This window comes from Cervus elaphus, chromosome 20 (assembly GCF_910594005.1).
Source record: "Cervus elaphus chromosome 20, mCerEla1.1, whole genome shotgun sequence".
Classification (NCBI taxonomy): Eukaryota; Metazoa; Chordata; class Mammalia; order Artiodactyla; family Cervidae; genus Cervus; species Cervus elaphus.
The window spans coordinates 127,109,350-127,134,598 of NC_057834.1; the positions used below are offsets into that span (position 1 = coordinate 127,109,350).

The 25,249-nt window shown below is 41.7% G+C and overlaps 1 protein-coding gene and 1 long non-coding RNA gene across 5 annotated transcripts in view; one reads left to right on the forward strand and one right to left on the reverse strand.

The window, feature by feature from the left end:
* Positions 1 to 25,249, forward strand: part of RHBDL2 (rhomboid like 2) — a 54,177-nt gene that overhangs the window by 5,022 nt on the left and 23,906 nt on the right. For all 4 annotated transcript variants that reach the window (XM_043875600.1, XM_043875601.1, XM_043875602.1 and 1 more), the window contains 3 exons: positions 17,681 to 17,946; positions 20,773 to 20,921; positions 22,613 to 22,725. In XM_043875600.1, the coding sequence (XP_043731535.1) occupies positions 17,701 to 17,946; positions 20,773 to 20,921; positions 22,613 to 22,725 (508 nt within the window). In that variant the 5' untranslated portion in view covers positions 17,681 to 17,700. The remainder of the gene's footprint in view (positions 1 to 17,680; positions 17,947 to 20,772; positions 20,922 to 22,612; positions 22,726 to 25,249) is intronic.
* The window catches only part of LOC122676410, a 52,544-nt gene continuing 30,632 nt past the window's right edge, over positions 3,338 to 25,249 (reverse strand). Inside the window, exons 2-3 of the long non-coding RNA XR_006335579.1 lie at positions 5,259 to 5,351; positions 3,338 to 4,414 (exon numbers count right to left, since the gene is read on the reverse strand). This is a non-coding gene — a long non-coding RNA (uncharacterized LOC122676410). The remainder of the gene's footprint in view (positions 4,415 to 5,258; positions 5,352 to 25,249) is intronic.

Here is a 25,249-nt window from a genome sequence, read left to right on the forward strand (position 1 = left end):
CTGGTAGGGGGTGTGAAGATGAATGGTGATCACGGGAAGGCAGAATGGTGTGGAATGTCATGTCATCCTCTAGACCTGATGAGGGGCTCTAGTAACTGTTGCTATATAACAAATCACTATAAAGCCTAGTAGCTTCCAACAACAGCCACTTGATTTTGTCATGAGTCTGTGGGTCTGGAATTTGGGTTTAAGTGAGGAGTTCTGCTGCATGTGGTGTCAGCTGAGATCATGCCCTTGGCTATATTCAGCTAATGGATGAACTGGGCTGGAAGGTCCAAGAAGGCTTCACTCATAGGTCTGGCATTTTGGTGCTCTTCTACGTGGTCTCTCTCTCCTTGTGAGTAGCTTGGACTTCCTCATGGGATGGTGGCCTCAGTGGAGGTCATTCTTCTTATATGATGTCAGACCTCAAAGAGGGAACATTCCAAGAGGAACAGAAGTAGGGCTGCAGATATTTGCAGGCCTGGCCTTGGGGGTATCCGGCACGACTTCTGCCTCATGTTATCAGTCAAAACTAGTCACAGGTCTGGCCCAGATTCAAGGTGGGGAAACAAAACCACCTTTTAGTGGAGAAGCAGCAAGTAATACGCTCCATCTTTAATCTACCAGACTGAGCTTCTGGAAACTGAATAAGCACAGCTGCCCTGATGATACTGACCCACCTTAAAATCTAAAGCACCGTTCAGTAGCGCCCTCTTCTTACCTGAGGTTTTGCTTTCCCCGGTTTCAGTTACCTGAAGTCAACTTCGGTCTGAAAATATTAAGTGGAAAATTCCAGAAATGAACAATTCATAAATTTTGAATCGTGCACTCTTCTGAGTAGCCTGATGAAATCTCAAGCTGTCCTGCTCCATCTGGCCCAGGACGTGAATCATTTCTTTGTCTAATGTATCCTGCCCAATCATCTAGCTGCAGTCTTGGTTATCAGTTGAGGTATGCCAAAGTCACCCTTATTTTACTTAATAATGGCCCCAAAACACAAGGGTAATAGTGCAATTAATTGGCATTAATAATGCCAATTATCTGTGGCAATTCGGATATGCCACAGATAAGCTGTAAAGTGCTTCCTTTAAGTGAAAAGGTGAAAGTTCTTGACTTAATAAGGAAAGGAAAAAGGGAACTTCCCTGGTGGTTCAGTGGTGAGGACTCTGTGTTTCCACTGTAGGGGGCACAAGTTTGATTCCTGGTCAGGGAACTAAGATTCCACAAGTCACATGGTGTGGCCAACAACAACAACAACAAACAGTGGTAAGAAAAAAAATTGCATTCTGAGGCTGCTAAGATCTGTGGTAAAAATCAATCATCTATCTATGAAATTGTGAAGAAGGGAAAAAAAAATTCATGCTAGGTTTGCTATTTCACCTCAAACTGCAAAAGTTACAGCCACAATGTGTGATAAGTGCTTAGTTAAGATGGAAACAGCATTATATTTGTACAATAAGATATTTGGAGAGAGAGAGAAAGATGACAACATTCATACAATTTTTATTACAGAATATTGTTTTAATTATTCTACTTTATTATTAGTTATTTTTGTTAATGTTTCATTTATAAATTAAACTTTACCATAGGTATGTGTGTATAAGAAAAACCATTGTATAGATAAAATTTGGTGCTACCCACAGGTTCAGATATTCCCTGGGGACTTGGAATGTATTGCTGTGGATAAGGGGTGACTACTGTATCCTGTGTTGGAACAATTTATAGATCTTTATTCTCCACTGGGGAATAAAGAGGGCCTGGGGAATAGGAGGTGGTTTTGTTTTTGCTTTTTGGTGTGTTTCCAGAGTGTAGCATATACAAGGCATTCAGGGTATGTTGTCCAATAAATTCACACATCACGTAAGAAGTCATTGGTTGTCAATCATAGCATATATGAGAATCCCCCAGGGAGCTGTTACAACGACAGGCAGATTCCTGGGCAAGACCCCAGCCCAGAATACAAATTTCTAGGGCAGGGGGTTTCAACCTTAGCTGCACATCAGAAAATCCCAATGCCCAGGCCCTAGCTCCAGAGGCCTTAGTTCAACTGATTGGGGGGGGGGGGGTGGGGGGTGAGCTCAGACATTAATACTGCTTTACAATCTCCTCAGACAATTCTGATGTGTAGCCAGGGTTAAGAACCACTGCCCTGGGATTAGAACCAGCCATCTCCACTTGACTTTTTCAGATGATTCTGTAGGTGGTTTATGTCAGGGTGACCAGCTGTCCTTGGTGTGCTCAGGACTGTCCTAATTTTAGCACCCTAAATCACTTATCCCTAGTCCCATGCAAAGCAGCACAGTTGCTTATCATCAATGGACCATTTTTTAAGAAACATTGAAGATGAGGCAGTGAAAACCTTTTTGAAGAACACCTACAAATACCTAAAAAGAGCAGTGATTCTGCCTTCTTACTGAAGGGACTGAAATAGTATCATAATGTTATCAAACAGAGCCAACTCCTTGAATTAAGGAGGTTGGGAGTTTTCTTTCAGCCCTGTGCTCTGGTGGGCTAGGTTATTGCATGCTGCATGCTAAGTCACTTCAGTGGTGTCTGACTCTGTGTGACCCCTGAACTGTAGCCCGCCAAGGCTTCTCTGTCCATGGCATTCTCCAGGCAAGAATACTGGAGTGAGTTGCCATTTCCTCCTCCTCCAGGGGATCTTCCCAACATGGGGATCAGACTTGTGTCTCTTACGTCTCCTGCATTGGCAGGCAGGTTCTTTACCACTAGCACCATCTGGGAGTTTTCCTTTAGCTCTGTGCTCTGGTGGGCTAGGTCATTAGCCTAGTTAAATAGTGTGTCTGTCTTTGGGACTTCTTCCATATTCTATTTCTTAGTGTGCATGAGGCAACTTTGAAAGTCTGATCACAATCAACAAGGAAAATGTGTTGAGAATAGTATGAGATACAACATAAAGCTTTGGTCTTTACAGTATGTATTATCATTACTATTATTTATTATAATAGAAAACAAAAATGTTATAATAGAGTACTTAAATAGCTCTGTGGGGAGGCAGTGGGTATACTAATAGTGGAGAGGCTCAGCATCTAGCCTCAGAAGAATGGGACAGTGCTCTGGCTTTGCTTTTGATGTGCAATCACAGGTACCTCTTTTTGCCTTAGTTGTTCATCTGTAAAATGGGAATAAAAATGGTGTCTTCTTCACAGGTCAGCTAGGAGGATTCACCGAAATACCACAAGTGATGGGGATTCCCTGGTGGTCCAGTGGTTAGGACTCAGTACTTTTACTGCTGTGGGCCTAAGTTCGATCCCTGTTCAGGCAACTAAGATTCTGCAAGCCTTGAGGTGTGGCCGAATGAAACAAAAACAAAAAATAAACTAAAAACCCCACCAGTGAAAGTAGTTCTGTGGATTGGGAAGGGGCAGTATCATGATGGTCTTTGAATGGGAGAGACACAAAGAAATTATTCCACTGAGAGGTCTTGTACATGACCAGAGTCTTGGTCCCCCCACCTTGAACCACAGCCACAGTTGTGGGATTCCAAAGAAGAATCTTTTAACACACAGTAGGCATGCAGAGACCTCAGGAAGAAGAGCATCCCTACCTTAGGTGCCCTCACAATTGAGGGCAAGTGTGTTTTGCTTCAGGAAGAAGGAACACTTTTGGAAAAGGGGATTTGTGATGGTACTTTCCATTTCGTTTTGAAATCTTTTGCCTATTTATTTCAAGTGTATTCTTGGAGATGTAGCGAAAAGAAAACAACCACAACCACAAACCCATAAATTGGAAAGGCTGGTTCTTAATTTCTGTAGCTAAAAAAGCCCTCTTTCAGGCTATAACCACAGAGAGATTGCTGCAGGACTCTGGAATGAGGCATAATGATGGTCTGCAGTATGATGAAGGAGGCTGTTCGTCTCTGTGGCCCAGAAGCCCAATCCGTGGCCTCTCCAATTAGCCAGGTTGCCCGGCAACACCACCCAAAGCCTCCCCACCAGGCCCAGCTGGGCAGCAACTGGGTACACCCAGCATAGTCTGTTGCCCAGCCTTCTGGACACCCCGGCCACATCAAGGCTGGACTCAGCCTCTGCAAGGGCCCGCCTGGTACCAATGAATGGGTGGGGCCAGCTGTTTAAAAAAACAATTCAGATGTCTGAAACCTATTTGTTCGCGTGCAGCTGGGAAAGCAGCACAAGTTAGTGATCGAAAGCCTCTTCTGCCAAAGAGGAGTTGTCCTAAGGTTGGTGGCCTTGGCAGTGCTCTCCTGGGTGAGGTGAAGAAGGGAAGGTGACCCTGACTTAGTCCTCGGGTTCTCAGAGAATCACATCCTTTTTCTTTCCTGGACGTCCTTCTCCATCTTGACTCTTTGCGGCAGTGATGGGAGTGGTGGGTGTTCCCAGTCCTGCTTGCCAGTTCTTCTACAGCTCCCATCTGGGAACTCTCAGGGCCTAGTTGGAATCTGATTGGAGAGCTGGAGGAGGAAGTGGGAGGAGGAAGGAGGGAAGGATGGGATGAAAATACTCAAAACTATGCACACTTCTTGAACACTTGTTACATGGAAATCACAAGGCAGAGGAACACATGGGATCTTTGGAGTCAGATGCCATCAAAGTCTCCTGTTCCAGCCTTCTTCTCACTAGCTCTGTGACCTTGAGCCAGGTACTTGGGAAGCCTGAGTTACCTTATCCATAAATTGAGGATGTTATTATCCCAACTTACAAGACTGTTGTAAGAAGTAAAGAAGAGTGTGCTCTTAAAGTGTTTGGCATAGAACCTGGCACACAGTAAGTGCTCACTATTATGGCAACTCTTAGGATTTCATTTGATTCTTACAATAATTCTGTAAGACACTGAGGGGAGTAGAACTCGAGTCTTCACAGTGCCAAGCACAAGGAATAGTGCTCCCTGAAGACAGGTAACAGTTCTTTTTGTAACCAATACAGCATGGTAGCTCTGCAGTCTCGATGAAGGCTCAGTGGTGGCAGAATGATGACAGTGGGGGGGTGTGCGGAGGAAAAGGATGAGAGAAGTGCTTCTCGGTTTAAGAGAAATAACCAAAACTCTTAGTTAATATGCTGTACATGGAATTCCTCTCTCCTTCCCTCCCTCCTTCCAGTATTTATTTCTTTTTTTTTTTCAATTTGTTTCAATTGTTTATTAACGGACCAGATTACAAAAATAATCCTGGTAGATACCTTAGTTCATCCTTCTAATAAGCCTGTTGATCTGGTCTCCGGTATTCTTTTAAATAAACTTTGTATTTTAGAACAATTGTAGATTTACTAATACATCATAGTTGCAGAGAGTTTGTTTACCTTTTACTCAGATACAAGTATTTTCAAAACACCTTCGATGCATCAGGAACTTTCTGGGCTTGAGGAATACGGCAACAAAACCATGTCAGCCTCCTGTTGGAAGATCACAGAGATTGTGAGATAGAGTGGACCTCTAATAGTACTCACACTTCTGACACCAAATGTGTGGGTTTTCCATGTCAAGCAATTCTGATGCTGACTACCCCACAGACTAAGGACTCAGTCCCACAAAGCTGCTACCTATTTCAGATGCCAGTTGCAAGCCTAGGCTTCCAGGGCTTTTGACCAGATGGCTATAATTTCAGCATTTCTGTCACCTCCCTCCTTCGGTTCCATAATTTGTTAGAGCAGCTCACTGAACTCAGGACAGGACATTACCTACTATCGTCAGTTTATTATAAAGACTACAACTCAGGAGCAGCCAAATGGAAGAGATGCATAGGGCAAGGTATGTGGGAAGGGACGTAGAGCCTCCACACCGTCTGTAAATGCATCACCCTCCCAGCACCTTGAACTGTTCACCTAACCTGGAAGCTCTCCTAACCCATTTGTTTAGGATTTGTATGGAGATTCAATTACATAGGAATGATTGATTAAATTATTGACCACTGGTGGTGAAACTCAGTTTCGAGCACTTCTTCCCATCCCAGAGGTGGGGGACTGAAAGTTCCAACCCTCTAGTCACATGGCTGTTTCCTCTGGCGACCAGTCCCCATCCTCTAAGAATAACTTCATTTACATAAACTCAGGTACAGTTGAAAGAGGCTTATTAAGAATAGCAAAAGATAGTCCTCTCACATCTATCGCTCAGGAAATTTCAAGGGTTCTAGGAGCTCAGTGCCTGGAGCTGGGGAGGAAGACCAAATATATATATTTCTTAATGTATTGCAATGTCATGGTAGATTACAAGATCACTGGAAGGAAATAAGCAGAAACAAAGGAAGTCCAGGCAGTTGGAAGTACACCAAAATTACAGAGCCAGGTAGGCAAAAAGAGCCACCTTGTCGCTGCTGCATGCTCACTGCTTCAGCCTGCATGAAGCACACAGCTGGCATTGGACGCTGGGTACCACACTGACCCCAGTGGCAGGCTGGATGGACACCAGATACTGCTGCCATTGCTTCAAAGTGCACCATGTGAAGAATCTTCCCCACCCACAGCTCCAGTCCTCCACATTTTAAGCAAATGCAACTGATTGCTGAAGCCCAGGTCACATACCTGAGCCTAATAACCTGGAAAAGTGGGTATCGGACATTTTTAGCTTTTGTACTGGGAAGTGGTCCCTGCTGCCCACCCAGATTCATGAAATGAGAAAATTATATAAGCATTATCAAAAGAATACAGTGGAAGTGTTACAGAACCAAACTTGGGTCCACTCACCCACGCACTGAAGCCAATCTACTGACTCTGGGTTGTGGTGAAGGAAAGTGCTGTGTTTATTGCAGGGCATCAAGCAAGGAGTCCAGGGTGGCTAGTTCTCAAAACACCTGAACTCCCTAATGGGTTTCAGCCAAGCATTTTTTTAAAGGCAAAGTGAGGAAGGGGCGACCCAGGGTATGTGATCAGCTGGCACACAATTCTCTGATGAGGTACCAGGGTGGTGCCACGGGGTTAACATCAATCCTTAGGTTCAGTAGGCCTGGGGGCTCTGTGCTCATGGTCATCAGGAGTCAACATCTTTCATCTGGTGGGCGTTTTAGTATCTGCAAAACAACTCAAGAAATGTGCATCAGATACTGCTATCTAGGTACTTTAGAGAGGAGCTGAAGCAGAGGATATGGCAGGGAGGTCTATCCTGGGAAGGCCCCAGAGGGTCCTGCTCAGTTACAGAAGTCCTTAACTTACATTTTTTTGACTTAATTTATAACAAAATTTTGAGAAACACTATATTGAAAATGCTATATGGCATTTTGAGGGACTCCAAGGAGTCCCAGTCCTTCACGTCTCAGTGCAGAAAGAATTCAGTGAGAGGCAAAGTGATAGATAAGAAGTAATTTATTAGAACAGGATGCTTGTGAGGCTTATAAGTGGGCAGGCAAAAGGTGCCCCACCCCAAGAACTTAATGGGCTACAGTTTTATAATCAAAGGAGAAGTCAGAAAGGGAGAAAACCACTTTCTTCCTCATTCTTGAGCAGATGTCATGCTTCCATCGTCACCTCCTCCTCTATGTCAGGTGGGGGAGTCTTTTTTGTCCCTACATGGTCAAGACACTATGACCGTAACTATGATTGTCATGACGCTATGGAAAAATTATCTCAGATCTTAGTACCTTGAGGATCTTTCACTTTGAAATGTTACCTTTCCATAAATTATTGTTTTTTATGTGTGCAGAGAGCATGTCCTAGGGGTCATTAACTTACCAGGCTCACTGGGCAAGATGCAGGTCTCATGCCACCATGGTTTACTGTCAGGGGGCATGTCTCATGCTTCTGTTGTGTGGTTTTGTTGCTAAGCAGCCCTGCTTGGTTTTGTGGTTAAGCAAACCTGCTTTCTTGAGTGATCATTAACTTACAAGGGTCTCCCATACTTTTTTCTTGATTTATAGTCCCCTAGTGGGATTAACTATTTAATTACCAACTTTGTCTCTTTACTCTGTCCCTATCAGTATTCTCAATAGTGAATAAGGGCACCTAAGAGGTCTTTGGGCTTCCCTTATAGCTCGGTTGGTAAAGAATCCACGTGCAATGCAGGAGACCCCAGTTCGATTCCTGAGTTGGTAAGATCCACTGGACAAGGGATAGGCTACCCACTCCAGTAATCTTGGGCTTCCCTTGTGGCTCAGCCAGTAAAGAATCCGCCTGCAATGTGGGAGACCTGGGTTTGATCACCTGCAGAGGGGAAAGAATACCCACTCTAGTATTCTGGTCTGGAGAATTCCATGAACTGTATTGTCCATGGGGTCACAAAGAGTCGGACATGACTGAGCTTCATGACTTTCACTTCACAAGCGGTCTTCAGAAAAATCCCTTGCCAATGTCTAGAGTCTCCTATGTAAATCCTCTTATGGAAATCTCTTTTTCTACAGATACATATTTTTTAAAGGCAGATCACCTATTCTGGGTAAATGAGCACAGCCCTCCCCTTTCCAGTCGTTGGCCAGCACACTGGCTCCATGATTCATAACAAGAGCAATGGTTATACCAGGTAAGGTCAGGAAGTAGAAAAGTTCTTTCCATTTTTTCTCTTTTTGAGAATAATTGCTAACTTGAAGGGAAGGTCTTCAGTTCTTGCATGTAGGGGAACATCTCCATTTTTAACCAGAAAGTTCTGAGTGTTTTCTACTTTTCCAGTATTCTTTTTAATAATCTACCCCAGTTGTTCTCTAAGTGTAGGATGAGAACATTTCACAGCAGTTCCACCCAGTTTTGATCTGAATGTGTGTGCGTGTGTTCGTGTGTGTGTGATTTCAACAGAGTTGACAGCCAATTGCTGCAGATAAAAAGTAGCAGCTGAGGCATATTATCAAGTTTACATTCAAGAAAGCTTAAGAAACCTGCATGATCTTTGCTTAATGAATAAGGAAGCAGTCAATGTAGTAAACAATTCACTCCCTGAGTAACACTGATGAGAGTGACGAAGTAAATAATTGGATAGCTGTAGATGTTTTTATATTTCTGAGACTTATAATGTGTTGTAATCATTGCTGACTTGTTTTGAGATCTTGTGCTATGGACTGAGCCTCCAGAAATTCTGATAATTCGGAAAATTCAGATAATCTATCCCAACTTTGATTTATAGAACCCATGGCGTATATAGGCTACACCCTCATGATTAATGACATGACCCTAGCTTAGACTTGCTTTGTGAGGCCCTAGGGAGGGGAACCTTTGACCCAGGAAGTGCTGGTGAGCAGATTTCAGCACAGTATTAGGAAGCAGAACTATCAGAAAATACAACAACCTGATTAAAGTACTTTAAGGTTCTTTGTAATTTTTCACTACTCTAAATGGTTCTGCTCTGAACATCTTTGAACGATAGCCTTGAGTACTTGCTCAAATACATTTCTAGAAGTAGATTTCTAGAAGTAGAATAAGTCTGTTGAAAGGTATATGAATTTCATATTTTATAGAAACCGCCCAGTTGCCTTGTGAAAGCCTGCATCCATTACACCTCATAAACAGCACCCATTTCCATATAGCCTCATAAGTATGGATCAGTGTTTTTCATTGTTGCCAGTCTGGTCAGTAGTGTTTCCATGGTGGTGAATTGTGTTCAGAAATTCAGCTGTGGGAGCAGAAGGTAAACAGGAGTGGGAGGGACAGGGAATGTCGGATGAGAAGCAGCACCCGTGGAGATGAACCAGAGGGAGGCCTCAATATTCATGCAACATGCGCACAGGCAGGTACGGAAGTCAGAGTGTGATAGTGTTTGAGAAGAGAGATCAAAACAAAAGGCCGCCATCTCTACCAACATGTTCATCTGTTTCTAGAATCTACTACAGTAGGTAGACCTAGATGTCAGATCCCTTTACTGCATGGACCAAAGAAGAAGGTCTTCCCTGGTGGCTCAGACAATAAAGAATCTGCCTGCCATGCAGGAGACCCGGGTTCGATCCCTGGGTTGGGAAGATCCCCTGGAGAAGGGAGTGGCAACCCACTCCAGTATTCTTGCCTGGAGAATCCCATGGACAGGGGAGCCTGGTGGGCTACAGTCCATGGGGTCGCTAAGAGCTGAACACGACTGAGTGGCTAATAAACACATACCAAGGAAGAAAGCAGACACAGAGTGAGCTCAGCTAAACTGAATGTGTCAGATACTTTTGCAACACAGGAAATATATTTCACTAAAGTAACTAAAATGATGGCCTTGAGGTCATAACATTTCTGGAAATTTTGAAGTCTGGAAAAAAGAGAAAAATTGTGGGGGGAGATTGGGGAGCTTGTTTTTCTAGCTTCTTTTGTAGGGGCGTGTGTGTTAGTCACTCAGTTGTGTCTGACTCTTTGTGACCCCATGGACTGTAGCCCACCAGGCTCCTCTGTCCATGAGATACGCCAGGCAAGAATACTGGAGTGGGTTGTCATTCCTTTTTGCAGGGGATCTTCACAACCCAGGGATTTAACATGGGTCTCCCAGATTGCAGGCAGATTCTTTACTGTCTGAGTCGCCAGGGAAGCCCTTTTATAGATGTAAAGTTGTGTTATTAACAATGTGGAATTTTATTTCCTCATGAAATGATCATGTATGACTAGGGCTTATTAACACAATGTTAATCACTCCTACTAGAACTTATTTTTTTAAAAAAATATTTATTTATTTACTTTGCTGCATTGAATCTCAGCTGTGGCATGTGGGATCTAGTTCCCTAACCAGGGATTGAACCCAGGCCCCCTGCATTGAGAGTGTGGAGTCTTAGCCAGTGAACCACCAGGGAGTGAGTCCCTGAACTTCTTTTAAAAGTGCCTTAGTATTTGCATTTAAGAGCTGCTGATCTTAAATCCATACTCTGTTTCGCCATTTATGAGACATGAGACAAACTAGAAATAATCATCAATATTCAAGGAAAATTAATAAAATAATGGATTGGCCAAAAAGTTCATCCAGGTTTTCCACAAAATGTTGCAAAAAGCCTGAATGAAATTTTTGGCCAACCCAATAGTTATCTCTATACACTTAGAGTCTGACCCTCAGAGACTGGGTGAGTATGAGGGAAGAAGCCTTTATTTTCAGTAAAGTTACTGGGAAAATAGTAATAAAAGGGGACTTCCTTAAATTTATTAACTATAATCTATTATAATGTACGACCTTGCCTAATGGAATGCATTTGAAAAAAAATTAAATGTGACCTAATTCCTAGTAACTTGCAGTGTGAAAATAGACCCCAGACCCAGTCCCACCCTTCCTTCTAGCCATCTATCTGCCTATCCACATACCCACTCATCCATCCATAGCTGATAAGACTAATAATTAAGGTGTGTTTACTAAGTGCCAGAAACTGTTCTAAGGCTTTATATGTGTTATCTCAAATAATCTTCCCCAAAATGCTATGAGGTGGCATTGCTAGATGCAAACTATTACGTTTAGAATGGATAAGCAAGGGCCTACTGTATAGCACAGGAAGCTGTAATCAGTATCCTGTGATAAGTCATAATAAAAAATAATACAAATAAAAGATTGTCTGCACGTGTATAACTGAGTCACTTAGCTGTACAGCAGAGATCGGCACGACACTGTAAATCAACTATACTGCAATAAAAAAATTAAAAATGTCATGAAGTAAGTGCTATCCTTATTCCCACTTTTTTTTTCCCCACCTCATTACTTGGCTTGCAGGATCTTAGTTTCCCAACCAGTGATCGAACTTATGTTCCCTGCAGTGGAAGTGCAGAGTCTTAACCACTTTATTTTTTTTATTATTTTATTTACATACTATTTATTTATTTATTTTTAACCACTTTAAAATGGGATCTGAAGATTTCCTGAAAAATTAAACATAGAATTACCATATGATCCAGCAATTCCACTCTTAGGTATATACCTGAAAGAATTGAAAACATGTATTTAAATAAAAACTTGTATCGGGATGTTCATAGCAGCTCTATTCACAGTGGCCAAAAGGTGGAAAAAATCCAAATGCCCTTAAACACATGAGTGGATGAACAATGTGGTTTTATTTATTTATCTATACAATGCAATATTATTCAGCCATAATAAGGAATGATGTACTGACACATGCTACAACATGGATGAACCTTGACTTTAAGTGAGAGAAGCCAGGCTCAAAAGACCACATATTTTATAATTCCATTTATATGAAATATCTAGAATAGGTAAATCCACAGAGACAAAAAGCCTATTAATGGTTGCCAGAGGCTGGAGGGATGGAGCAATAGGGAAGGGACTTCTTACTGAGTATGAGCGTTTTTTCTGGGGTGATGAAAAAATTTTGGAAATAGATAGTGGTGATGGTTGCACAACACTATAAATGTATTTAATGCTACTGAATTGTATACTTTAAAATGGTTAATTTTAGGGACTTCTCTGGCAGTCCAGTGGTTAGGACTTTGTAATTCCACTGCAAGGGGCCTGGGTTCAACCCCTCGTTGGGGAGCTAAGATCCCACATGCTGCTCGATGTGGCCCCCCCACCCCCCAAAAAAAGAAAATTCCAGTGAAAAAACTTAGAGGGTTTCCCAGGTGGTGCTAGTGGTACCACTTGGGAACATGTACCACCTCCAGTGCAGGAGACATAAGAGACGTGGGTTTGATCCCTGGGTCAGAAGATCCCCTGGAGAAGGAAATGGCACCTTACTTCAGTATTCTTGCTGAGAGAATCCTATGGACAGAGGAGCCTGCTGGGCTATACTCCATGGGGTCGTAAAGAGCCAGCCATGACTGAGCATCTGAGCATGTGCATGAGAGGAAGTTTAGCTACATTGGACTAAGCAGAAAATGTCAGTAACATTGGGTACTGTTGATTAAGCACATGCTGATGACAAACAGTATATTCTATCCAGTCTTTCCAGTGACCTTGAAAATTTATTATTATTATTTAGTTTGTGTGTGTGGTAAAATACACATGACATAAAATTTACTATTTTAACTGTTTTTAAGTGTATAATTAATTCACAGCATTCACATTGTACAACCATCACCTTCATCCATCTCCAGAACTTTTTCATCTTCCCAAACCGAAACTCTGTACCCATTAAACATATACTTCTCCATTCCCCCTGCCTCCCACCCCGCGAAGCCCCCATTCTATGGCTCACAGTCCCAGATCCAGGGCTATTTACTGGGGTGGCATATAAAAATAAGACATGGCCATTCCTCAGATCTGTCCAGCCTGTGTACCTGCCCTTTAGCGACCTCGACACTGCCTTTTCCCACCGAGTTAGAGAAGGCCAGTTGCAGGAGGACAGTGTCACTGAAGCGCGCAGGGGGATGCCTGTGGCTGGGTAGTGGGGAAAAGTTAGCCAATGGAATGTGGTTGGGATGAAAGGCAGGGATGAAGGGTTTTCAACAGGAAGCTCAGTTAGTAAAGTGGAAGGTGAGAATTGGGAATATTGCTTGCCTTTTCTTCCCAGATTGTTCAAAGGAGTACGTGAGATTTGCATGATGATGTGCTTTGAAGAGACTGGGCTGCTCTGCACACTTTGTTAGAATTCACATTACAACAGAAGTGGATTTGTTTAAAGGGCATAACGTAGCAGAGCAGTTTCGATCGGGGTTGCAGATGACAAGGTGTTTAGTGGGTACAAACTCATCTTTCAGACATTGACCCACAAGGGAAGGGAAGAAATAGTACAGTGCTTGAGACTTTAGGGTCCAGCAAAGGTCTCATACAGATGGCTCTGTTTTTATTATATATATATATATTTTAAGTTTAAGGTGTACAACATAATGATTGTTGTACAACTTACATATATCATGAAATGATTACCACAGTACATTTAGTGAGCATCCATCATTTCATATAGACACAACATTAAAGAAATAGGAAAACAATATTTTTCTTCATGACTAGAACTAGTGGGATTTATTCTAACAACTTTCATTTATAATGTACAGCAGTGTTAATTATCTTTATGATGTTGTAGTGTTACATCCCCAGTACATATGTATCTTATAACTACAGGAGAGGTAAGAGATGTGGGTTCGATCCCTGGGCTGGGAAGATCCCCCTGGAAGAGTAAATGACACCCCACTCCAGTAGTCTTTCTGGGAGAATTTCATGGATAGAGGAGCCTGGCAGGCTACAGGCAATGAGATCGCAAAGAGTCGGACACAACTGAGTGAGCAGCAGCAGCAGGAATTTGTACCTTTTGACTACCTTCATCTAATTCCCCTTCCCACCCCCACCTTTGGTAGTCACATGTATCTGATGTGTCTGGTCTTTTTTTCTATGACTTTATTTGTTTTTGAAATAATTGACCCACAACACTGTTATTCCTGGTATACAGCATAGTGATCTGTTATTTCTATACTTTTCAATATGATCACCATGAAAAGTCTAGTTGTCATCTGTCACCATACATAGCTATTACACAGTTATTGACTGTATTCCCCACACTACATTTTATTCCTGTGACACTTATTTTGTAACTAAAATGTACCTCTTTATCTCCCATCTTTTTCTTACCTCCTCCCAACCTCCTCCTCTCTGGCAAAAACCTGTTTGTTCTCTGTATCTATGACTCTATTTCTGTTTGGTTGTGTTTGTTCACGTGTTTTACAGATTACCCATATAGATGAAGTCATACAGTATTTTTCTCTGCCTGACTCATTTCTCTTAGCATAATGCCCTTTCAGTCCATCCGTGTTGTTGCATAGCAAGATTTTATTCTTTTTCATGGCTGAGAAATATTCCTCTGTGTGTGTGTGCATGTGTATGCATACCACATATTCTTTATCCATTCATCTATTAATGGGCACTTAGATTGCTTCCATATCTTAGCTACTGTAAATAATTTAGCATTTAACAGAGAGGTACCTTTTCATTTTCTTTGGATAAATGCCTAGAAATGGAATTTCTGGATCTAATGGTAATTCTACTTTTCTTTGAGGAATCCATATACTGTTTTCCATGGACTTCCCTGGTGGCTCAGTTGGTAAAGAAACCACTTGCAGTGCAGGAGACTCTGATTTGATCCCTGGGTCAGGAAGATCTCCTGGAGAAGGAAATGGCAACCTACTCCAGTATTCTTGCCTGCGAAATTCTGTGAACAAGGAGCCTGGCAGGCTACAGTCCACAGGGTCTCAAAGTTGGACACAACTCTCAAGAGTTGGACACAACTTAGCAACTACACCACCACCATGTACTATTTTCCACAGTGGCTGTACCAATGTACATTTCTACCAACAGTGCATGAAGGCTCTCTTTTCTCAGCATCCTGGCCAACACTTGTTATGTTGTCTTTCTTGATAACAGCCACTCTGTCAGGTGTGAAGTGATTCTCATTGTGTTTTGATTTTTGTTTGTTTATTTTTGTCTGCACTGCATGACTTGTTGGGTCTATTTTCCTGACCAGGGATTGAACCTGGGCCACAGCAGTGAAAAATGTGGAGTCCTAACCGCTGAGATGCCAGGAAATTCCCCTTGTTGTGGTTCTGATTGTGTTTCCGTGATGATTAGTGATCTGCATCTTTTCATGTGTCTATTGGCCATCTGTATGTCTTCTTTATAGGAAAAATATCTATTCAGGTCCTCTGTCCATTTTTCCATTGGGTTGTTTGTTTTTTATGTTGGGTTGTATTATGAGCTGTTTGTATATTTTGGATATTAACTCCTTGTCAGACCTATCATTTGCAAATATCTCCTCCCATTCAGTAGGCAGCCTTTTCCTTTTGTTGGTAGTTTTCTTTGCTGTGCAAAAGCTTTTTAGCATGATATAGTCCCATTTGTTTATTTTTGCTTTTGTTTCCCTTTCCTGAGGAGACATATCCAGAAAAAATATTGCTAAGACTGATGTCAAGGAGCAGACTGCCTGTGTTTTCTTCTAGAAGTTTTATGGTTTCAGGTCTTACATTTTAGGCTTTAATCCATTTTGAGTTTATTTTTGTATGTGGTGTGATGCTATCGTTCCCCCATTGTATATTCTTGCTTCCTTTGTCATAGGTTGATTGTCCATATAGGTGTGAGCGTTCATTTCTGGCCTCTGTTCAATTCCTTTGCTCTGTATCTGTTTTTGTGACAGTACCATACTGTTTTGATTACTGTAGTTTTTTAAATTATAGTTTGAAATCAGAGAATGCGGTACCTCCTGTTTTGTTCTTCTTTTTTAAGATTGTTTTGGCTGGGTTATCTGCGATACTAACAAAGCTTAAGCTTCAGATTTCTACTTACACAGGCTTCTTCTAAAGCACGCTAAGTACTTTTATAGTTTTTCTATTTTATAATTTTAATTTTGTTATTTTTTCCAAAGAACACCCCTCCCCCATATTGTTTAAGCTTCGGCATCCACAAAATATGGACCCACTCCTACATAAAGGGCAAAAATCTAGTGAAATCCCATCATGCAAATATCATCATGGTTAATTCTCCAGATTTTTTCCCTGTGTATCAATACATTACTTTTTTTAAAAAAAATAGATTGATTGTACTCTATGTAGTGTCTGGCAACATTATTTTCTTCCTTTAATGTATTTGAGCCTCCCCCATCCCTGCCAGGGGCTCCTCTGGTGGCTCAGTGGTAAAGAATCTGCCTGCAATGCAGGAGACCCGAGTTCGATCCCTGGGTTGGGAAGATCCCCCAGAGGAGGTCACAGCAACCCACTCTAGTACTCTTGCCTGGAGAATCCATTTTTTGACTATGAAAATACTTGATTAAATAGTTCAACCAGGAGTAAAATATAACAGAACTAACTAAACCAAAAGAAGAAAGACGGTACAGACAGCACCATGACACCTGGAGAGGAGGGAGTATGTGGTCCAGGCCTCGCTGTTGCAGACACGCTGCCTCAGTGACTTCTGCATCTGCTTGGTGTCTGTTAGCATAGCTGTAACTACACAATTATTTGTGTGATTTTCTTGACCTCAGCCTCCTCCATGACACTGTAAACACTTTGGGATAGGAATGGTCGCCTGATACATAGTAGGTGTTCAACAGCTATCTGTTGCATAAATGCTTGAGTGTTTGGATATTGAGGATTGAGTTCAAGGGGATACTGGCTGTAGAAATTAGTAGGAACTCAGCCAAGAGTGCCAGATGTCAAAGAGTTGTTGGGAAGATGTGTTTTAGCGAGAGTTGCAGCGCTGCCCCTGGAGGACCAGGGAGCAATGGCCCACTTAACTCATGTGCCGCAACGGCAGCGGTGGCATGTTAGAAAGGACACTGATAATTTAGAAAGAGAAGATGTGGCTTTAAATCTGTTTTTTTGGGGGGGGTAATTTTTAAAACTAAAATGGGTGCCTGATACTTAGTACCTCTCAGCATAGTACCTGATACATAGTCGATGCTCATTAAATAATTTTTGATTTGGAATCAGAAACCAGAGACAGGTGTTTGGCTCGGGAGTAGAAGCAAGATGAAACTAAGAGTTGAGAGGAGACTAGTCAAAACTGAATTCGTTTACGCATGTGCGTGGCTTAGACTCTGAGATGCATTGCCTCGTGGCAAAGTTCTCTTACAGTAATGATTGCCTTGGGAGTCCGTGGCAGAGGGGAGGGAAAGCATGTATGAGGTAGAGCTGCCATCCCAAAGCTCCAGTCCGCCCTTTGGGCGCTGACAGTAGGTAATTCCATAAGTGACTTCTGGGGAGTCCTCTTCCTCAGCTGGGGAGAACTAACTACTTTCTCACAATTATACCTGGATGGTAACGGTATGGGTATTACATGTATTTGGGCAACAGATCTTCAGCCACCTTCTCCTGACTCACTGGGAAGGCACTGGAAACCAATGGTTGTGCCAGAGAGCCCAGGACAGAGCTACGGCCCGAAGACTATAGCGTCATCTGTTTTCCCCTGACAGTCTTGTTCCTTTCAGGTGGAGGAGGACCCAGGACAATGGCTGCTGCTCACGATTTGGAGATAGAAGAGGCTGTGAATCTGAATATGGATAGAGAGATAAAGGAAGAGCTGGAAGAGGAGAAAATGAGAGAGGGCGGGGCAGATAAAGACCGCTTCAAGCCTAGAAAGGTCCACAGGATTGTCTCAAAATGGATGCTTCCTGAACCGGTGCGAAGAACATACCTGGAAAGAGCCAACTGCTTCCCGCCCCCTGTGTTCATCATCTCCATCAGCATCGCCGAGGTAAACATGCCGGGTGGTGTGCACCGGTGTGAGGACTCCGGGGGGGGCTGCAGATACACTGGGGCTTTGGGTCAGATCTAGAGGAAAGACTGGGAAACATGAAGAGAGCTTGGGGGTGGCAAGTGCGGCACACACTGAACCCGACTTCGTCCTCCTCAGAGTTCCGTTCCTGGGTTCCTCCTGCCTTCCCAGGCACTTTCAGTCAAGTGTTGAGTTATTTTTCAAACAACTCCTCTGCCCAGCAGTGACCACAATCGCAGTGGCTTCATTTCATTTTAGTTGGTGGGGGCTTTAGAGATCAAATGATCTCTGGGTTTCCAATTGGTTTGATCTCATGAACCAACTTTGATTGATTGGTAAGGTCTATCAGGAGCTGTATGTTTAAAAGAGTTATAGGTTGCCTCCAGATTTCAGTAGGAAAAAATGGGACTGGGATCTTCTAATGATGTTGGCTCTGGGCAGCATGCAGTGAGTATCAGACTCTGGTCCAGTCAGCTGTTTTGTTTTCCAGAAAAGAGTGGGGTGACTTGCCCAAGGCCACATACTTAGTTATTTGACCAGGACTGGGTTTCTCCTGAGCCTTATCTCACCCATCTTTTTCTCCCACACCATGATGCCTCATAAAGGAACTGACAGGATGGCTGCCTGTGGGATGTGACTTAGGAGCATTGAGTGTGTGTGTGTGTGTGTGTGTGTGTGTGTGTGTGTGTGTGTGTGTGTGTGTGTGTGTGTGTGTGTGTGTGTGTGTGTGTGTGTGTGTGTGACTCAGTCATGTCTGACTCTTTGTGACCCCGTGGACTATAGCCCTTCAGGCTCCTCTCTCCATGGAATTCTCCAGGCAAGAATACTGGAGTGGGTTGCCATTCCCTTCTCTAGGGGATCTTCCGGATCCAGAGATTGAACTCAGGTCTCCTGCATTGCAGGTGGATTTCTTTACCCTCTGAGCCACCAGGAAAGCCCCGACTTAAAGAGTATTAGGAAGTTCCTAATGTTATTCTCTTAGTTCCCACTGATGCCTCAACTTTTTTTAATCAAGGACTATTAGTCAGGGTTCTTTAAAAGAAGCATCATCAATAGGATGTACACACACACAATCTATCATCTATCTATACACATATGTGGAGAGAGAGAGAGAGATTGATTTATTTTAAGGAACTGGCTCATGTAATGTGGAGGCTTGGCAAACTTACTACCTACAGGGTGGGCCAGCAGACTAGCAGCCTGGGGGTGAGCCGAAGTCCAAAGGCCACTTGTTGGCACAATTCCTTGCTCAAGGAATGCTTCTTCTATCAAGACTTCAACTGATACGAGCTCACCCACATTACGGAGGGCAGTCTGCTTTATTCAAAGTCACAGAAACATGTAGGGTGATATTTGACCAAATACTGTGGTTTAGTTACCTTGACATAAAAATTTAACTATCACAGGGACCTGACCTCTTATGGCTTATATAAAGATAAGGCCAAAATGTGGTGTTCCTGAAAGAAGCTTTTGTCAATGCTGTTTTGGTTAGGGCAGACACAGAAACCAGCCCTGATTCACTGAAGGAGGAAACTATTCAAGGGTGTGAATATTAAGTGGTGAGGACCCTTGAGGACCATCTTAGGGGCTTACTACTACAAACAGTGAAATGTTAAAGTCGTTTTTTCCTTTAGAATCAGAAATAAGACAAGAATGCCCATTATCACCATTTCTACTCAATATTTTGCTGGAGGTGATAGACCGTACATTAAAAAAAGAAAAGGGGGAATTCCCTGGCAGTTCAGAGGTTAGAATTCAATACTTTTACTGCAGGGGCCTGGGTTCAATCCCTGGTCAAGAAACTAAGATCTTGCCGACCGAGTGGTGCCGCCAAAAATTTTTTTTAAGGAAATTTTTTATTTTGGAGTAATTTTAGCTTTATAGAAAAGTTAGAGATAGTAAGACAGTTCCTTATGCCCCTTACCCAATTTTTCCCAATGTTAATATGTTACATTTCCATAGTTTTACATTTGTCATATTGATTTATTATTTATTATTATTGTCATATTGATATATTAGTATTAACTAAACTCCAGGCTTAATTTGAATTTTGCCAGTTTTTCCATCGGTAACCTCTTTCTGTCCCTTTTGTACTTTCGAACCCAGGGTATCACACTGTGTTTAGTTGTCACATCTCCCCAGTCTACTCTGATCTCTGACCCTCTCTCAGTCTTTTTTGCTTTCCATGGTTTTGATCGTCTCGAGGAGTACTGGCCAGGTATCCTATACAATGTCCCTCTGTCTGGGTTTGTCTGATATTTTTTCTCATGGTTAGACTGGAGTTATGAGTTTGGGGGAGGAAGACCACATAAGTGAAGAACCCTTCTCATCACATCACATTAGGGAATGGGGGACATCCCCATGACATCCCTGTGACATGAGCCTTCATCACTTGGTTAAGGCCATGTTTGCCAGGTTTTCCCACTGTAAAGTTACTATTTTTCCCTTTCCCTCCTCTATTTTTCAGAAGCCAGCAGTGACCTAATTTCATATTAAGTTGTAAATGAATGGTCAAATGGTGAAGGTGGGAAGAGGAGGGCAAAGGAGGAGGGGAAAGTGGGTGTAAGAAAGATTCTTTGAAGTTGGTCTAGGGCTGCTCCTAATTGCTGGAGGAAGTAGGAGATGCCTACAGTTACATGGTCCAGATATACAGCAGGGAATTGAATTCCTGCCATCTGACCACATGCTGTGGAGCGGCCCTCTTAAGAGCAAATTGTTTCAAACAGAGGTTGTGCCCGTGGGCTTTAATGGGGCCGCTTTCTGCAGCAGGTATGGTTACCTTTAGTGTCTGTCCCTCCCTGTCAGCTGGCGCTGTTTATTTACTATGCTGTATGGAAGCCTCAGAAACAGTGGATCACCTTGGACACAGGCATCTTGGAGAGTCCTTTTATCTACCGTCCTGAGAAGCGGGAGGAAGCCTGGAGATTTATCTCATACATGCTGGTTCATGCTGGGTAAGGAATGACAGTTGAGTCACTGATGTCAGAGGTGACTGTAAGTAACCATAACCCTGAACATTTGTTGGGTACTTTATTAACTTTTTATTTTATATTGGACTATAGTTGATTAACAATGATGTGTTAGTTTCACGTGTACAACAAAGTGATTCAGTTATACATGTACATGTATTTATTCTTTTTCAAATTCTTTTCCCAATGAGGTTGTTACAGAATATTGAGCACAGTTCCCTGTGCTATAGGTGGTATATTATTGATCAGGTACTTTTATATCCATAATCTTGTTTGATGCAACCCTTGGACTAGGCAAGAACTGCTTGTGCTGTTTTATGTGAGGCTTAAGGGATATAGTCATTTGTAGAGTGAGATCTCAACCCATTAGTGTTAACTCCAAGTCCAGTGTACTTTGTATTGTATTGTAACTGCCTACTACTGGTATTTATGTAGGAAAATAAATGAGGAGAGACCAAATTATCACCAAACTAGAATTGTGTCCCCCAAGTTGTGTGGTGTTAAATGTTCCCTTTAAAATGTGAATTGCCAGTGCCTTCCTCCCCACCTCTGCCAAAGTTAAAAACGTAATTCATCAACATTTTGATGGGTGTAAAATAGTTTATTTAGAATAATACAAGCAATAGGTGATGCAGTGCCTGCCTTTCAGTTTTGCTTACAGTCTCTTAAATGCTAATAGCCTTTTATGACCTCGCTCAGAATTCTGATTCACCATGCCCCCTCAAAAAAACTAAAGCATTTTGCTACATAGCAACTAAATTAAGGATTACCGTTATATGGAAATTTGCCAAATGACATTCAGAGAGTTTCCATAGATGCTTGTGGGGTTTGACAAGCAAAATAATGTCAATTTCACTTAAAAATATTTTTCCATGTTTATAAACTATAATAAAAAGCATTTCTACTCAACAATGTTATATACCAAATTATAGTATATTTATGTGAGAGAAACCAAGTTTAGCTAGTGTTACTAGGTAAACATTTTTTTTTTTCCATTCTGGTAAACTTAAAACCTTTTAAATACAGAACTGGGAATGGGAATGAGGTTTCTCCTGCCATATCTGTTTTATTTATTTCTTTGGCTGTGCCAGGTCTTAGCTGTGGCATGTGGGATCTAGTTCCCTGACCAGGGGTCAAATCCAGGCCTCCTGCATTAGGAGCAAGGGCAATCTTAGCCACTGGATCACTAGGGAAGTCCCACCACCTCTGTTTTATTAAAGACTACCCTGAGCTTGCAAGAGATGTTTAAAAACCTACTGAAATTTCAACTCAATATGAGTGAATTAGTATTCTCTCAATATTACTGTGCAACTAAAACAAAATCAAGTGCTGAGGCTGACATGTGATGGCAACTGTCAGCTAAACCCATAACTGCAAGCTTATATTCCATTCCTTGAAGCTTCCTCACTGCTCTCTGTTTGACATTATCAGTAATTATTGTAAAACAAAACTTATAAAGTAAATGTATATTTCTAAAATGTCCTTTTATCTGCTTCACATATTGAAGCTCCATGTAAGATTTTATCTCTTTAAAAAGTCACCTAAAAAAATTAGAAAATGGAATTCACATTAAGCATGTTCTTAACTGGAAACAACATATCAATGCCTGTTAACCTCCCAAGGAAATAACTGCCTGTGCTAGTCATAATGTTTGACAATGGTGTTTGTCTCCGCAGAGTTCAACACATCCTGGGGAATCTTATTATGCAGCTGAGTCTGGGTATCCCCTTGGAAATGGTCCACAAAGGCCTCCGAGTGGGGCTGGTGTACCTGGCAGGAGTGATAGCAGGTTAGTGTTCCGAATATAACACAGAATCAACATCTTTGGACTCTTAGGAGTTAATAAGCAAAGGTAATAAACTTTTAAATCAAGATTTGTGGCATTCTTAATATATGCTAGGGCACCTGGTAAGTTTAGAAGTTAGTTAACTAGAGATAAGCATATTGAGAGGTCTTTGTGCCCATTCTCAGGTACCTCAGAGTCAGAGTTCTGCACAATTGGAAACTGTGAGTAAGTACTTTGGTGTTCAGGTGTATATACTGGATAAAGGATAAAGCCAGAAGGTCCTTATGTCCCAAGACTAATGATTTTGGGAAATAACATGATCAAATTTGCATTTAAGAAAGATAACTTCAAGAGAACACTGAGAATAGCTAAAGGAACCCAAAGACTGGGTAGGAACTAGCATCCTGAGACTAGCAGCATATGCCAATGATCTCTCAAATTGAGTATGCCAAAAATTCATTAGGGTGTGGGCAGGAAATATAAAGAATTCCTATCTATCCATTTATTTATTAGAAACTTCAAAAAATTAAACTTTTTGAGATAATTATAAATTCACACTGTAAGAAAGAAATACCTATAGGTCTCATATACCCTTTAACTAGTTACCCCCAATGATAACAGCTGACAAAACCACAGTACAGTATTCTAATCAGGATGTCCACACTGATACAAAGTACAAAATATTTCCAACATCACAAAGATTCCTCACAGTTTCACTTTTATAGCCATACCCCTTTTTCTTCCATCCCCCTGGCAGCTCCACTAATCTGTTCTCTGTTTCTATAATTTTCTGACTTCAAGAATATAAATGGAAAAAAAGAATATAAATGGAATTTATATAAATGGAATAACATAGTGAATAGCCATTTAGGATTAGCTTCTTCACTCAGCGTAAGTCTCTGGAGAGTCATGTAGGTTGTTGCATATATCAATAGTTTAGTCATTTTTATTGCTGGGTAGTATTCGATGGTACGGATGGAATACTACCACTAGTTTAATTGTTCACTCACTGGAGGATGTCTGTATTGTTTTGAGTTTCTGGTTATTACAAATAAAGTTCCAGTAAGCATTTGTGTACAGGTTTTTAAAAACGCAAGTATAGTTTTGTGAACTTGAGTCTTCATTTCTCTAGGATAAATGCCCAAGAGCAAGTTAGTTGAGTTGTATGGTAGTTGCATATTTAGTTTCTTTAAGAACCAGCCAAAATGTTTTCCAGAATGGCTGTTCCATTTCACTTTCCTCCCAGTACTGTGTAAGCAATTCAGTTTTAAACATCCTCACCAGCATCTGGTGTTGTCACTATTTTTTAAAACATTTATTTTTGGCTGAGCTGGGTCTTTGCTGCTGCACCCAGACTTTCTCTAGTCGTGGCGAGTGGGGGCTACTCTGGCTGTGGTGTGCGGGCTTCTCACTGCGGTGCCTTTTCTTGTTGTAGAGCACGGGCTCTAGGCACGCAGGCTTCCGTAGCTGTGGCACATGGGCTTAGCTGCCGGGCAGCATGTGCGGTCTCCCTGGACCAGGGATCGAACCTGTGTCCCCTAAGTTGGCAGGTGGATTCTTAACCACTGGACCACCAGGGAAGTCCACTCTCACTATTTTTAATTTTAGCTGTGCTCACATGTGTGTGATCTCATCATGGTCTTACCTTGCATTTTCCCTAGTGGCTAATGATGTTAAACATCTCTTCATGTGCTTATTTGCCATTTATGTATCCTCTTCAGTGAAATATCTGTTCGTGAATTTTGCCCACTATCTAATTAGATTTTTTTGAACTGTTGAATTTTGAGACTTCTTTACATATCCCAGACCTAGTCCTTTATAGAATATGTAGTTTACAGATATTCTCTTCAGTCCATAGCTTATGTTTTCATTGTCTTAGCAGAGTCTTTCACAGAGCAAAAGTTTTTAGTTTTGATGAGGTCTAGTTTATCAGTTTTTTCCTTTTATGAGTCATGCTTTTGGTGTCATGTCTAAGAACTCTTCATTGAGACGTAAGTCTTGAATTTATTCTCTATGTTATCTTCTAAAGTTATGTTTTGCACTTTACATTTAAATATGTGATTTATTTGAGTTGGTTAGTTTTTGCATAAAGCATGAGGTTCAGATTTTCTTTTTGTCTGTGAATTTCAGAATAAACTGCTGGAAAAGTCCATTCTTCCTTCACTGAGTTGCTTTTATACCTTGTCAAAAATCAGGTGGTTGTAGTTTCATGGAACTATTTCTGGGTTCTCCTTTTTGTTTCACTGATCAATGTGTCTCTCTCTCTACCAGTACCACACAGTCAGTACCACTGTAGCTGTAAGTCCTGAAATCAGCGAGAGGGATTCCTCTCATTTTTTGCTCATTTACTGATTAGTTGATGTATTTTTCCTTTAAAAACAGTTGGGTGTCTGTTTTTCCTGTGATAACAAAAGGCTTTCACTAGTAAGCTACTTTACAGATGTTGAAAAACAAACACAAAATATGTCCCTTTGAAGACATAATAGTATTTTTCTCTTAAGAAGTGAGAATGTAACTGCTTTTCCAA